Source organism: Artemia sp. Qi Xiang Cuo, chromosome 11 (assembly GCF_049724085.1).
Source record: "Artemia sp. Qi Xiang Cuo chromosome 11, ASM4972408v1, whole genome shotgun sequence".
In the NCBI taxonomy this organism is placed as follows: Eukaryota; Metazoa; Arthropoda; class Branchiopoda; order Anostraca; family Artemiidae; genus Artemia; species Artemia sp. Qi Xiang Cuo.
Genome location: NC_142804.1, coordinates 33,147,039 through 33,162,887, shown reverse-complemented (window position 1 = coordinate 33,162,887; position 15,849 = coordinate 33,147,039). Strand labels below are relative to the sequence as shown.

Here is a 15,849-nt window from a genome sequence, read left to right as displayed (position 1 = left end):
AGAAACGACGCGGCTCAATAGTAACGAAATCTTTAAAAACAAGGTTCATATCCCATATCAATAGATACATCAAAAGAATTGGGTAACTCTACTGATTCTATATATATATATATATATATATATATATATATATATATATATATATATATATATATATATATATATATATATATATATATATATATATATATATATATATATATATATATATATTATGTTTAAGACGTAATTACTTGGCAAGAAAAAAAAAAAAAAAAAAAAAAAAAAACTGTCATCCTAATCCAGCAATTGAGACAAATGTGCACTTGAACGAGGCTTTTGACTTACCCATCTATCCAACTACCTAGGACCAAACAGTATACCCGAACCGTCAACCAAATAGGAATGTCCAAGTCCATGCAAAGTCGTCATCAATAAATGTAAGTCGTTGTAAATTTACAAGCAAAACCACTATATATATATATATATATATATATATATATATATATATATATATATATATATATATATATATATATATATATATATATATATATATATATATATATATATATGAGATTATTTAAGTTTAGTGCTGCCCATCAAAAGATAGGTCTGAGAAAATTTGCCTCATTTTCGAAAAATCGGGGACGCATCTTTTAAAAGTCAAAGAATCGTATTATCGGAACATAAATCCCACCATGAGGTTCAGGGTATCAGGAAATCCTACTGTATTGGTTTCAAGCTTCTATCTAGAAAAAATATGGAATTTTTTATTTTGTGGATCAAGGGTGCAGGTTATTTGTTTTTTCCATTGGTGATCCTATTGAATTAATGGTCCTAGAACATCAAAAGACGGTCATTTTAATGGAATTTTAAAATTCTGGTGCTATTTTTAAGTTACCGAAAACATTGGGGGGCAACTAGCCCCCTCCCTCTCCCTGAGTTCCTGCTCTCAAAGTCGTCTAATCAAAATTTTGAAACATCCATTCCTTCAGCATAGTTCAAACTTCAAATAATTATATGTTTTATGATGATATTACCCTTTATTGTCTTGGGGAAAGGGCTGTAAGTTGCAAAATTATGGTGACATAAGGGGAATCATATCCAACCAATGATCCTAGAAGATCATCAGAGGCTCTTCGGACGGAAATTAAAAGTTCTAGTGTCCTTTTCAAGCTACCAAAAAGGCTGGAGGGCAGTTAGCCCTTTTCCCCACGCTTTCTTTACTCAAAGTTGTCTGATCAAAGTTGTCTGACCCTTGAGAAAGGACTTTAATTTGCAAAATTTGCACAATTGTTAGGCAAAATTTGCAATCCCTTACATAAAGTAAGGGATGTAATAAATTTACGATAACAAAAATTGAGCCAATCGATAGAGCTTCTGTTGTTGAGGAGGTTAGTCAGAGGTAAAGTAAGGGGTGTAATAAATTTACGATAAAAAGAATTGAGCCAAGCGATAGAGCTTCCTTTGTTAAGGAGTTTGATCAGAGGTAAAGTAAGGGGATAGTAAATTTACGATAAAAAGAATTAAGCCAATCGATAGAACTTCTGTTGTTAAGGAAGTTAATCAGAGGTAAAGTAAGGGGGTAGTAAATTTAAGTTTGCCGAAAAATGTAAAATAACACCCTTTGAATTACTGCATTAGAGTTGCCAATGCTTCAATTTCCTTGTGATAAGGGGAAATACCTAAACTGTCATAAGTTTTTTGAGTCAAATTTGTGTGTTGAATTGATTGGAGAAGTCCATTTTGGCTGTACTCTGTCAAATATTTTAGCTCAGAAGGGAAATGGTCTTGTATTTCCTGACCATCATATAGCGGGACTTGAATATATTGCTTCTTTTTAGCATTCCCCCGCCCCCCCCCCTTCATATGACCTTTATGGCTATAGCAAAAATAAATATTATCGAAATGGATTGGATCACGCTTATGAAGTTCATTGTGAACTATGAACCAGGGTTGCCAACTGCTGAGTCCAAAAAGAGTGCGAATCAAGGCAAAATAGAGTAATTTTAGCTAAAAAAGAGCACAAATAAAAAAAAATTGCATCACACGGCAGCCACTACTTGTGCATCACATCTGAGGTATAAAAGATCGCATTTCAAACAAAAAGTGTACAAGTTGGTAACCCTGTTCCTTGGGTTAATTACACTTCTGACGAAGTTGCTAACTACTGACATTCAGAGTGAATGAAATATGACACACAAAAAGAGTGATTTTCACTCTTCCGCATCCCTTCTGAGATAAAAAACAGAATGCATTTCACAAGAAAAGTGTGCAAGTTGGCAGCCCTGCTATAAACTCAAGACAAAAAGCGTCAAAACAGTATCTCCGGTCTTGGAATAACCCACAGTTGCGATATATTGTGTTTTGCAAAAAAAAGCAGTGATTTTGCAGAATGATGAGTTTCAGCATATGAAAACTAAGGGTAAAACGAATTTTTGTTTGATACTTACGCATTATCCTGACCCCACTCAAGAAGTGAAGCTAGGTTTATCCTAATGAAATATACCTAAATATGGTGAAAATTTTGTACTTAAGTAACAAAATCATGCAAACTACAACAGAGTATTGTGGAAACCAGGCCGTCCAGAACGCATTATATCAAATACTTAGCCCAACCTAGCCAACTCTGTATATTAAACACTTAATTAAAAGATACCTACACAAAAGTTTATCTCACTCAGGCTAAGCTGATTATCTAAGAGTGCACACAGAAAAACAGATTTAAAGCACATCAAACTTTTTGAGTGTGGTTGGAAAAAAACGAAGTACCTTTTGTTTTTGCCCCTTATCGCATGCCGGATAATAATAATTAATGTGCATCCGATAAATAATAAATATATTTACGGGTTATCTAATGGGCAATGTCTCGTATAATTTGGTGTTCTTTAACAGTAATGCCTGGACCGCATTGCAGTCACACATGTAGACAAATCGAAATTACGCAGTTATTGAGCGCCAATAATAGATCATGTCCGTAATTTATTGAGTTGAACGTTGTTCAGCTTTCAAACATAATATCTATTACTAACCTTGATAGGTCAGTCATAAATAAGTGTAAAGACTTAAGGTATAGTTTTCTGAATTTAGAAAATAGGAAAGTTTACAACAGCAGCTTTCTTATCTGTATGATGAGACTTGGGAAACATTCAGAAACATAGTATTAGTAGACAATTAAATTTCATGGGCTTCCCAGTGGAAACGGTTTCAATTGATTGAAAGTTATGTTACATGATCAGTTTTAAACCAAACGGAGGCGTTTCAACTAACAAATCTATGAAAATAAATTGTAATAAGCTGTGTTAAGCGTAAGGAATGCTTAAGGAAAAATTAGTATTAATGTATACTCTTCAAACCAGCTTCTTGTTATTTCAATTTTCCAAATCTATGGTCTCAAAACGCTCCGCTAGTCTCAAACCGAGAATTAGCAAGAATTGGTCAGTGTATCATGTACTATTTGTCACTTTTCTCGCTGCCTGTTTTATATACTTAACCAATTAAGCAAATTAGAGAGTTATGCATGAATGACAGCTTTTTTTACATAAAGGTAGTACCCCTTTTCATGGCTCGTACCCAGGGGGGGGGGGTTATCAGGCATGAACGTCACCGCTTAAAATAAAAAAACATAAAAAAATAAAATAAAAATAAATAACATATGCATATGTTATTCATATGTCTTGGCTTTATCTATCAAGAAGTGGGACTATGGCTTAGCTCGAGCATAATAATTGAGCGACAGTAGGCTGTAGTCTCACCTCTTGAAAAAGATGCAAGAGTTGTGAGCAATCCATGCTATTCGCTAATTCTGACATAAATCCTGGGCAACAGAAGCAGACCATTGCAATGATGATAAGTTGGTTTGCAAAGCCTTTATCAACATTAGTTAACTCCTGAGTAGTTTCCCACTAATAATTTGCCCTCTTATCTTTTATTGGAAGACTGCTGTTCCAAACTTTCGTAATTCAAATTCAATATGACTTCAATCTTCATTTTGAATAAGCAATGATATAATTTACCTTTGATAGTTGACCATTTTGACCTATTTCAACCAGTTGACCATTTTGGCCTCTTTCCACCTGTTTGGCCTGTCCCAGTTGTTGCTAACAATAATAACTAACAATTGTTTGTGGAAAGAAACTAACAAAAATAGTCATTGATATTTTTCAAAAAAACATTAAAATCGAGTTGAAAATAGAAAAAAAGGGATCTTCAAATGCAAATAAAGATTTAAAGTGGCAATTGAAACTTCAAAACATACACAAGATGCAACAACAACTAGAAAATAAAAATTTCATCCATGCCTATTAATATATAGCACATAGCTACAGTAACGGAAAGTTTGTGGAAACATAGAATTGGGTGTAAAATTAAGAAATGGAATTTTTGAATGTAAAAAATAAGGATCTACAGGGGACATCGAAATTTTAAAACAATCAGACGATGTAATAAAACAGTAAGACAGAAACTTCATCCATAGCTATTTCTTAAACACGAATTTTTCCAGCAAGACTCCTAATTTTGAGAGAATCTTATTAATAATTGTTACCAACAATTGGAACCGCAGTTGTTTGACTGGAAAATAAAAACTAGAGCCGAATTACCAAGTTACTTGGCAAGTTAACAAATCAACTTGTCAAAATAAGTAAATGACACTCAACTGCCATAGAAAACATGCCTAATTCGGTTTAAATGGTAAGTTTGACTGTAGTATGGCTTTGGCATAATGCTCTTTGCAAGATATTGATGATCATCTAACGATACTTTTATTGGAATGTTACAGATATGGTTGGGAAGAAACAGTGTCGTGAAAAAATAACAGACTCTAACCTACTTATGATAAAAGAAAGACACTTTTCGTAGCTCAGTATTGTTAATAGTCCACGTGAACAGTTTCTGCTTTCAATCCTACATTCGACAATTAACATATAACTTTAAATTTTCATCAAATTAAATTTTAAATTTTGTATTTTCATCACCACCAGATTTTCTTCACACGAAACAACTCTATTTTAAATGATCCCCATGGCTTCATTCTTTAAGTAGGGATACCACAATCTCGATGGCTGGAAGGAATGATGAAAATTTCCCCCAATTTTCTGAAACGTCTAGAAGTATTCTGCCCACTGATAATTTAAAAACATCTCACGTTTCTAAACATAATTGTGCCAATACTTGGACATAAGTAGCGAGATGTCTTAGGTAGCCTCTTAACGTCTCAACTTAACGTCTTAACGTCTCACTTAGAATTAAAAACTCACAGACGAATCAAGTCAACTTAGAAAAGTAAAATGGACAGATCTATCCAGTCTGGTTAATACAAGATAGCTGGAGTACAAAACTCAATCAGAAAAAAAAAATACTGAAAAGAGTGTCATAAATTGCAACAACTGACTGGTTTTTTAAGACGTTGTATTTCTTTCAATCTCAGTTTCTGCTGGAAACATGGAAGTTTTTTTCAATAGTTTCTATTTTCCGGAGATGGACTCGACGAGACAACTGAATTCAAATTAATATTTATCAGATTCTTCACATTGGCCTCGAAAACTAGTTATTTTTGCTACGTCCGTTCTTTCAGTATCTGATTTTGCTCTATCCCTTCTTTCTCTTTTCTTTCCTTTCCAAAATCTTATCCCAAGAAGCAGAAACCGAACAAGCAAACACCCAGCTGAATCTCCAACAATTGAAAATTTTCTTTCACTGGATTCAGCTCCTGGCTTAAACTGCTCAAGCCCAACAATCAAAAAAGTTATACCAACAAGAAATGAAACAATACTAAGATGAAGAAGAGGAAAATATCCACGACAGCAAAAGTCCAAACTCGTATCACTTGGTTGAATCTGCAAGCTTGTGAAACTATTCGTAGATGTCACTGCTCCAGCTGCAGCTTTTCGAGAAGTTACAGCAACTGGTGTCGGAGGTAAAGAGCTGTCATGGCTCATCGTTTGGACTTTCGGTGATTGTCTGGGAGAATCATGGGGTGAGTCATCAACCACTAGATTATATACGGAACCTGTTCCTTCTTCATCATTTTGGATTTGTAATTTTGCTGGTCTGCCAGTTTGTTTCTTCTCTTGTTTCATCCACTCCTGACGAACTGCAACTGCTTGCAGTGCTCCAAACATGGCTGCGATATTTTAGCTAAAAAAAAGATACTAAATTTTTCCTTTCTCTGCATATAACAAACAGAAATAAATTATAGAAAAATATTAATTTTTTCTCAAACAGAAATATTTTAATTCAACTTATAAAAATTTTTTTTTACTGCTATTTTTTTTTTATCAGTCAATCAGTCCAGTGCTGTTCCAATAAATCACACAACCATACGAGTTGCTTTTTAAAGTAGTTACCGGGTGAACTGCCTTAAGCTTTTGTATAATCTACTCTTTTACCTCTTGTAAACTCAGTTCATTTTCAGCTAGTTCTTCCAAAGCCGTTATATAGAGTAGCGGTAAATGAAAAGTAAGCCTTTCGATAGATGCGTCTGACAGTGGCGTTAATTCATGAAAATTTAGGGGGGAGGGTAAAATTTATTTTAAATATACAGGGGGGGGGGGAACGTCACAAAAATGTATTTTTCAAAACTATGGGGAGACAGGCCCCCTGCCTCCCAATTGGAGCCACTGGTAGAGAAAATGTTTAAACCATATTTGACGTGAAGAGTGACTCCCGGCTTTCTAGAGCCACATGATGATTTTATTTTGAGGATCGTCTCTCTACTAGTATTTCAAAATCAAACGGTAGTATATTTCACGTTATAGATTTTACAGGAGAAAAATAATGCAGAAAATATATTTTAGGTTTATTTTGTACTTTATTATGTAAATTTATTTCTGAGAATTTAAAATTCAGCTTAAAAGATTTCCTCATCTTAAATTCCATTTCCAAGTTTACAAAATTCTGCATTTTTTCCGCTTCTGACGAACAGCAAATGCTTGCATTGCTCCAAAGATGGTTTTGAAGTTCAAACTGAAAAAGAGGAACTTGTTTTTTATCTTTTGAAATAAACTATAGTAAAATTTCTGGGAACAGCAAATGTTTGCAATGCTCTAAACGTTTAGGCTGAAAACAGAAAAAAAACTATTTTTTTTGTATCTATTAGAATTAATTATAGCAAAATTTGAAACTTTACAGTCAAAGAAATATTCTAATTCAACTTTAAAAAACAATTAGTTCGTTTTTTTTTCGACGGGATGGTCGAACTGTACTCTAATAGAAGGTCTTGCTGCTTCCAGAAGCATAAAAACAAATTTATTTGGAGTATTTACTTTCTGTTTATATTGCTTTCTTTCTTTTTTATTTTGTTGCTTTTCAAAGTAAAAGCAGCAAACTTTGAACTGAAAGGATATCTATTTTCTGCACTACAAAAACTCCACCGACTATGAAAGATTTTAGTATTTTGCAATAGGTTTTTAATGCTGATTTCACTTTTTTGTCATTTATCTTACAGAATCTATTCAAGACTAATAAACATGAATACTTCCTATTGAGGGTAATGGAGATACCACCCTTCAAGACAAATTACAAATTCACCTTAAACTCTCATCCCAAAACCAACTGGGTTGGGGTAATAGCCCAAAGTGGGCTTAAAAAATAAAACTCATTCATATTGACCAAACTCACAAATTAACAACTCACTTGAACGTTAACTTACTTGAACTTTTCTGAACTAGTAATTTTCCTTCAATAACTATAAAAAATATAAGTAAACACAAAAAGTTAAGCCACATCTATCTTGAGCAAGTGTGGACACAAGCCATCGAAAGATTGGCCATCTAAAACTCACTTTGACAGTATCCAGAAAGTAAAGTGAAACCCGTGGAAAAATACTAAGTGAGCCAACATGAAGATAGGCCACAAGGCTTTTTTGTAAGGTTTTTTTTTACCAGAGGCATTTATGTGGAAGGCTGGTTCTATAAACTTCGGAGGGAGCTCATTCGATCGAAAATTGGAAGTTCTAGTGCTCTTTTTAAGTGTCAAGAGTGATCAGAAGGCAACCAGCTTCTTCTTGCTTTTTCCCCAAATGCATCCGATCTAAACTTTGAGATAGCCATTTTGTTCAAAATAATCCAAAGATCAAATAACAATGACTCAAGGGTTGACAAAACTTCCCAGAGCCCCGGGCCAAGGGCTGTAAGATATACAAGTTGTCCATTATTAACATATAGGGCTTTTTATTGGATAGTTGGTTTGATAACGGGGCTGGTTGTCAAAATGTAGACAACATCTAAGGAATGGTTGAGGGTATAAAGTTAACGACTGAGTCAAGGTATGTTAAGGGGATATTGAAGAGGGATTGGAGTGCAACCAGCCCCCCACCTAGCCCTTTAAGGTGCCCCCTATGCTCTGGTCACAACACTGATCGCAATTTTGAAATCGTCACTTTGTTCAAACTAGTCAAAAGGTGTAATAGATACGCCTCCAGGAGTGACATCCCCCCTCTATGGCATAGCCCTAACAGATTTTGAGAGGTATGCCAAACACAATAAAAAACACTGTGTACAAGTTGGTTGTCAAAAGGGCATGTCAGCAACATCTAAGGAATGGCTGAGAGTATTAAGGTTAGGTTTTCAATGGATGTTGAGGGTAATGTTGAAGAGCTATCGGAGTGCAACCAGCCCCCATTGCCCATTTTAGATGTTATCTCATCACTGATCATAATTCTGAAAAAACTGATTTATTAAAAACAGTCAAAAGGTCTAGTAACAATAGCTCCAAGATAAAATACCCCCCCTCCCCTACAGCCCCCTGGGCAAGGATTTTGAATTATGTAATGTACCCTTTTTTACAGCCAGGATTTATCATTAGAAAAAGGGGGTGGCTGTTTGATTCTGGGTGTGTGCGGAAAGGCTAAGGGTATTATAGTGAAAGTTTGAAGAATATTGAGGGGTTTGATAGACTAAATCAAAAGATACGATGTGTTTCCAGATTATCAAAAAGGCGTATCTGCAATATCTCAGGAGCAGCGGGGGGTATTAAGTTTAAACTATCAGGGCATGATGATAGGGGTGTTAAAAAGTCATCGGAGGGCAATCAAGCCCCCTTTCATTTCCTTTTTAGCATCTCTCTTGCCAAAGATATCTCATCAAAATTTTAGAACAGCAATCTTGTTCGAAATAGTCGAAAAGTCCCAATAACTATGCCTCCAAAGGTGATGTAAACCCCCACAGCCCCTGAGGCAAGTTTGTTAAGTTTTATAAGTTGGCCATTACTTGTACGAGGGCCTCGTATATAGGGTTGGTTATGCAGAAAAGGGGGCTTGTTTAATCCTGAGTCTCCAAAATGCTAAGGGTATTAAGGTAATACTCTTAGAAAATGTTGACAGAGACGTCAAACAAAATCAAATCGCACTATATGCAGGAGGGTTGTCAAAAGAAAACAATAGTAATATCTACGGAACGGCTAAGGGTATTAAGTTAAAACATTAAAGGCACGTTGAGAGGGATTATAGAAAAATAATGGAGGTCAACCAGCCCCCGCCCCCCAACCTTTTGCCATTTTAAATGTCCCCCTAGCACTGGTAGAAACCTTAAAAAACCATTTTCTTCAAAATTCTCAAAAAATCTAATAGCTGTGCCTTCGGGATTCCATGCTCCAACAGCCCCGGGCAAGAAATGTAAATCATGCAATATGTCCAATTTTTATATGCAGGATTTATCCTTGGCAAAGAGGGAATGTTTGATCCTGGTTGTGTCGAAAAATGGAAAGGATATTGAGGGTAAGTTTTGGGAAATGTTGAGCTAAATCAAAAGAAGCTATTTGCATCTAAGTTGAGAAAAAGTCGTATCTACAATATCTTAGGAACGATTAACGGTATTTACTGGAAACTTTCAGAACCAGTACTATTATTATTTTATTGCGGCTGCAAATGCAACTGGGACTGCGACTGTGCCTACTTCCGACTTGTTCCGACTTTATTGCGGCTGTAAATGTAACTGGGACTGCGACTGTGACTGTGCCTACTTCCGACTTGTTCCGACTTTATTGCGGCTGCAAATGCAACTGGGACTGCGACTGCGACTGTGCCTACTTCCGACTTGTTCCGAATTTATTGAGGCTGCAAATGCAACTGGGACTGCGACTGTGAGTGTGCCTACTTCCGACTTGTTCCGACTTTGTGCCGGCTGCAAATGCAACTGGGACTGCGACTGCGACTGTGCCTACTTCCAACTTGTTCCGACTTTATTGCGGCTGCAAATGCAACTGGGGCTGCGACTGCGACTGTGCCTACTTCCGACTTGTTCCGACTTTATTGCGGCTGCAAATTCAACTGGGACTGCGACTGTACCTAATTCCGACTTTGACAACTGCCAACTGTGACTGCAACTGCTTGCAATTACTGCTACATCTGTTTGTTACTACATTCGGGAATGTTGAGGAGGATGTTGAACTTAGAAACTTTAATTTTGAAAAAAAAACATCACTTTGACGTACGTTGCGGTTACGAAAGGGGCATATCTGCAATATCTTAGGAGCGGCTAAGGGCGACAACTTTCAATTTTCAGGACCACTACAGTTACTGCTACTGGGATTGAAACTGCGACCACTTGTAACTGCTACTATAACTATTTAGGACTACTTGAGAGTGTGACTGCTTATGACTGTGCTTGTAAGAATTTGTATATGCTAAGGAGAACTTGTCATCCTCAAAGACCTAATTTCCAGAACTTTCTACTACGTTGAACAAAATAGCTCTCTGAACATTTTGATTGGATGTGTTTGGGGGAATGGTGGGCTTGAGAGGGGGGTTAGTTAACCTCCAATCACTTTCGACTATTAAAAAGGGCAGTAGCCCTCTTAATTTCCAATTGAATGAGCCCCTTTTGTATATGCTAGACTCTGATTATTTGCGACTGTAACTATCCGTGACTTCGAATACTAGATATTGCGATTACTTGTGACTGTGACTAAAATTTAACTTGTGACTGCAACTGTGATTACGACTGCTTGGGACTGAAAGTGTTTGCGACTGTCATAAATTGCAACCATGATCAATTCTGACCACGAATACTTGTGACTGGGAGTGCTTATGCCCACGAATACTTGTGATTGAGACTATTTGTGATCCACACAACCTACGAGTTCGACTACTTGCGACTGAAAATGCGAATGCAACTTGACTACATGCAACTGCGACTATAACAACTTATAACTGCAAATGCGACAATTTGCAACGAGTTTGATAACTCCTGACTGCAACTGCAACTGTTTGTAGCAGTTTCTGACTTTGAATACTACTATTAGTAATGCTACTGCTACTGGGATTATGACCGTGACTGTAAATACTACTACAACCTTTAGTATTACAGTTAAATCTATTTAACTGAATAAAAACAGTTTAAACGATATCCTGCTTGTCAAAATGGCATTGTACATTCAATTTTTTAAAGGTCTTATGGGCAAAATCTCACGAATTGCTAACGTTTTTAAACTGCAAATTTCATTGATTCTACCAAATGAAATTGAGAGGGATGTTCTATCCAAATGAAAAGGCTCCAGGTGCATCCAACTTGTCAAAAGGGCGTACGTATACGTGTTGATTTCAGGAATGGCTACGGGTTTTAAGTTGACAATTTCAAAAAATGCTAGGGGGGGGATTTTAAACAAAACCAAAAGACATTATGTGCATCCAAGTTGTAAAACCGGCATATCTTCAATATTTCAAGAGAAGCTAGGGAAGGATATCAAGTTAAAACATTCACAAATTGTTGAAGTGGATGTTCAACTTAAGGAGACTATATGCATCCCAGTTGCTACTGGGTGTAACTACAATTATAAAGTTAAAAATTTCTGGAAATATCAAATAGGACGTTGAACTAAATAAAAGACACCTTATTCATTCTGGTTGTCAAAATGGCTTGTCTGCAATATCTCGGGAATAGGCGAGAGTATTAAGTTGAAACTTTCAGGTAATACTGAGGAGGATGTTAAACTTAAACAAAATCTGATTAGCCTATGTGCATCGTATTATAGGCAAGGGTATTTAGTTGTGACCTTCAGTGATGTTGAACTAAATGAAAAGATTCTATGGACACCCAGCTTTTTAAAATGGGGTTAGCAGTATCTCAGGAACAGAAAAGAGTATTAAGTTGAAAAACTTTCATAGAATGTTTAGGGGAACGTTGAGTTGAATCAAAAGATACCACGCGCATATCGGTTGTCAGAAAGGCGTATCAGCAACATCCCATGAACGGTTAATGGCGCTTGATCGGAACTTTTAGGGAATGTTGAGGAGGATGTTGATAGGATTTTGATCAGAACTATGGAATGATAGGCCAGGTTTTGCATCAGAATTATTACAATCTGTAACATAACAGTACTTCACCATTTTAACATGAGCAGATATTTGATTTCCAGCGGGAAACGTTAACTTTACGTAATGATCACCTTGAAACCTCCTGGCCGTTTAAGAAAAAACGCATTGGTGCACAAAAAGTCACGTGATCAGCACTCTGAAACTCTTTGCCTGAGACCCATCTCCTGATTTACTCCCGAAAGTCGTCAAGACCAAACAATAAAGAAATGTGGAAGCAGGAAGCACTCATTGAAAATTAAATTAAATGTTGACAGCGTCAACTCAGGAAGTGGAAACATGGGCGTATAATTTAAAATAATAATCGTTTCTGATCTCTCTTTTGTAAGCTGAACATGTATTATTTTATGTTGGGAAAGTTACGCATTCTTTTCTTGGAAAGAAAATATGGGTATTTAGCCAGTAGAATTGGGTTTTGGGGTAAAGGCTAAGCCTAGAATATTTGGGGCCATTAAGGTAGAAAGTGGCGTTCACAAGCGTATCTAGCTAGAATCCCATGTCTAGCAAGAATTCAATGTCTAGGCAACGACCGTTCACAAGTAAACTTTGGTGCTTAACTAAAACTACAAATTTAGTTTCAAATTGTCATTTCTAGCCAATCAAGAGAGCTTATGCGGGCAAATAAGTTGGGCTCAAAACCCCTATGCCTTCCCAAAGCCAGAACATAATTTGCACTTTAATGAAAAAAATACAAATGAATGTGAATTGTCAGTTTAATATATATATATATACTGATATTTAGTAATCAAAATGTTAATATTATTTGATTTATTAAAGTTACAAAAGTAAAAACATTTATATATTTTTAAGTAAAGTGCAAATTATGTTCTGGCCCTGGGAAGGCATAGGGGTTTTGAGCCCAACTTATGTTGATTTCTTTTCGTTTTCAGTTTAACTTGGTTATTTATTGTAATTTCTGTTTGTTTTGGGTTTCATTTATTTATCAATGCTGATTTGTGGTAGTTTCATGCTTGGTTGATTATTTGATTTTATTTTTGCTCATTTTTTGTTTAATGCAGTTCATTACTTTTCTTTGAAAAACTTATTTTGTGGAAAAAGTTTTTTTTTAATTAATTTCAGTTTGTTTTATATTGACATAGTCTTTTCAGGGAAAAAGAAAATAATACTTTAAATCTTTTTGTTTTTTAAGAATTTATAGTTTGGCCTGCTATTTGTATGCTGGAGAAAAATTTTCAGCAATTTTTAACAACATACACCCTTTTAAAAATCTAGACACAAATAGTAGTGTTTAATTTAGTTTCATACCTCTAGTTGACCTGAAAAGGAAAACTTGATACCATTTGCCAAAAAATCTGTTTACTTTCTTTGGTAGCTTGGATACACTTACGCCATTTTGATTTGGTTAAATTTTAAGCAGAAATAGCAACAAAAGTTTCAACATAATACCCTCAGTCATTCTTGGGATATTGCTGAGATGTATTATTGGGAATTAGCATTAAAAAAGGGCATTTTGATTTAATCTTAAGGCAACATCTAGTTTTTAAACATAAAGGCAAATGGGAGGGTGGGCATGACATGGGGATTAGTTTCCCTCCAATCACTTTTGACTATTAAAAAGGGCATCATCCCTTTCTATTTTCAATCAAATGAGCTCTTTTCGAAGTTCCTGCGACAACTCCTTCGGAAAAAAGTGCCCTGGTCAAAACAACAACAACAACAACAAAAATAATACATTATACCAACATCGATCTTTAGTATAATAATGTCAAACCTTCCAATCACTTTCGACTATTAAAAAGGGCATTAGGTCTTTCGATTTCCAATTGAATGAGCCCTTTTTGAGTTTCTACAACAACACTTTCTATAAACACCTTATATGCCCCCAGGGCATAAATTACAACCCTTACCCTAAGGGCTGTGAGAGTGGTTGTCATCCTCTAAGACCTAATTTCCAGAACTTTCAACTATGTTAAACAAAATGACTATCTCAAAATTTTGATTCAATGTGTCTGGGAAAATGGTGGGCGTAAGAGGGGCGTTAGTCACTCTTCAATCACTTTCAACTATTAAACAAGGCTCTAGCCCTTTCAATTTCCAATCAAATGAGCCCTTTTGAAGTTTCTATGACAAAGCTTTTAATAAAAAATCCTTGTATGCCCCCAGGGTATAACTTACAACCCTTGCCCCGAGGGCTGGGGGGGTTGTCCTCCTCAAAGACCTCATTTCCAGAAATGTCTGTGATGTTGAACTAAATAGCTATCTAAACATTTTGATTGGATGTGTTTGAGGGAATGGTGGGTGGGAGAGGGGGTTAGTTACCCTCCAACCACTTTCAACTAGTAAAAAGGGCACTAACCCTCTCAATTTCCAATTGAATGAACCCCTTTTAAAGTTTCTACAAAAACTATCTATATTAACCTTATATGTCCCCAGGGCAAAACTTACAACCTTTGCCCGGGGGAGTTTGTCATCCTTAAATACATAACTTCCAGAACTTTCAACTACGTTGAACAATTGGCTATCTCTAAACTTTGATTGAATGGGTTTGGGAAAATGGTGGGCGTGAGAGGGGGGTTACTTACTCTCCACTCACTTTTGACTGAAAAAAAAGGGTAATCTCAATTTCCAATCAAATGTGGCCTTTTGAAGTTTCTACTACAACTTTCTTATTAAACCTTATATGCCCCCAGGGCATAACTTAAATCCTTGCCCTGAAGGCTGTGAGGGGGTTATCATCCTCAAAGACCTAATTTCCAGAACTTTCAGCTACGTTGAATAAAATTGGTATCTCAAAATTTTTATTTGACGTGTTTGGGGAAATGGTGGGTGTGAGAGAGGGGTTAGTTGCCCTTCAATCACTTGACTATTAAACGGGTGCTAGCCCTTTCACGTTGCAATTGAATGAGCCCTTTTTGGAGTTTCTACAACATTGCTTTCTATGAAAAACCTTATACGCCCCCAGGGCAACTGTGTTGATTTCAAACTTTCAACTGTGTTGATTAAAATGGCTAAATAAAAATTTGATTGTATGTGTTTGGGGAAAAAGTGGGCATGAGAGGAGGGTTAGTTGCCCTCAAATCACTTTCAAGACTATTAAAAAAGAGCACTAGCCCTTTAAGTTTCCAATCAAATGAGCCCTTTTTCAAGTTTCTATGACAAAGATTTCAATAAAAACTTATATGCCCCCAGAGCATAACTTATAACCCTTGCCCTGAAGACTGTGGGGGAAATGTTCTAATCAAAGGTATAATTTCCTGAACTTTAAACTGTTTGGAACAAAATGGCTATCCCAAAATTTCAATTAGATGTTTTTGGGTAAATGGTGGGTAAAATGTTTTTGGGTAAAATTTTGTTAAAATAGTTGAAAGGTTAAGTAACAAAACTCTGGCGTTGACAAAACCCCCAGGCCCGGGGGCAGGAAGGGATTCTCGTATAAACTTCAGAGAGGGTTCATTTGATTGGAAATTGGAAGTTCTAGTCCAGCTCTTACAAGTCAAAATCGATCTAAGGGCAAATACCCTCCCCCACGCCCTTTTTCCCCCCTCCCTTTGAACAAACTCTGTTTATACCTGAAGGCCCAATGAGAGTCAGAATGT

At 36.0% G+C, this 15,849-nt stretch overlaps 1 protein-coding gene across 1 annotated transcript in view; it reads right to left on the bottom strand.

The window, feature by feature from the left end:
• Positions 1-5,065: 5,065 nt before the first annotated feature.
• LOC148946897 (uncharacterized) overlaps positions 5,066-15,849 on the bottom strand; it is a 29,973-nt gene continuing 19,189 nt past the window's right edge. Inside the window, exon 2 of the mRNA XM_089097183.1 lies at positions 5,066-6,120. Coding sequence (XP_088953309.1) covers positions 5,490-6,104 — 615 coding nt within the window. The 5' untranslated portion in view covers positions 6,105-6,120 and the 3' untranslated portion in view covers positions 5,066-5,489. The remainder of the gene's footprint in view (positions 6,121-15,849) is intronic.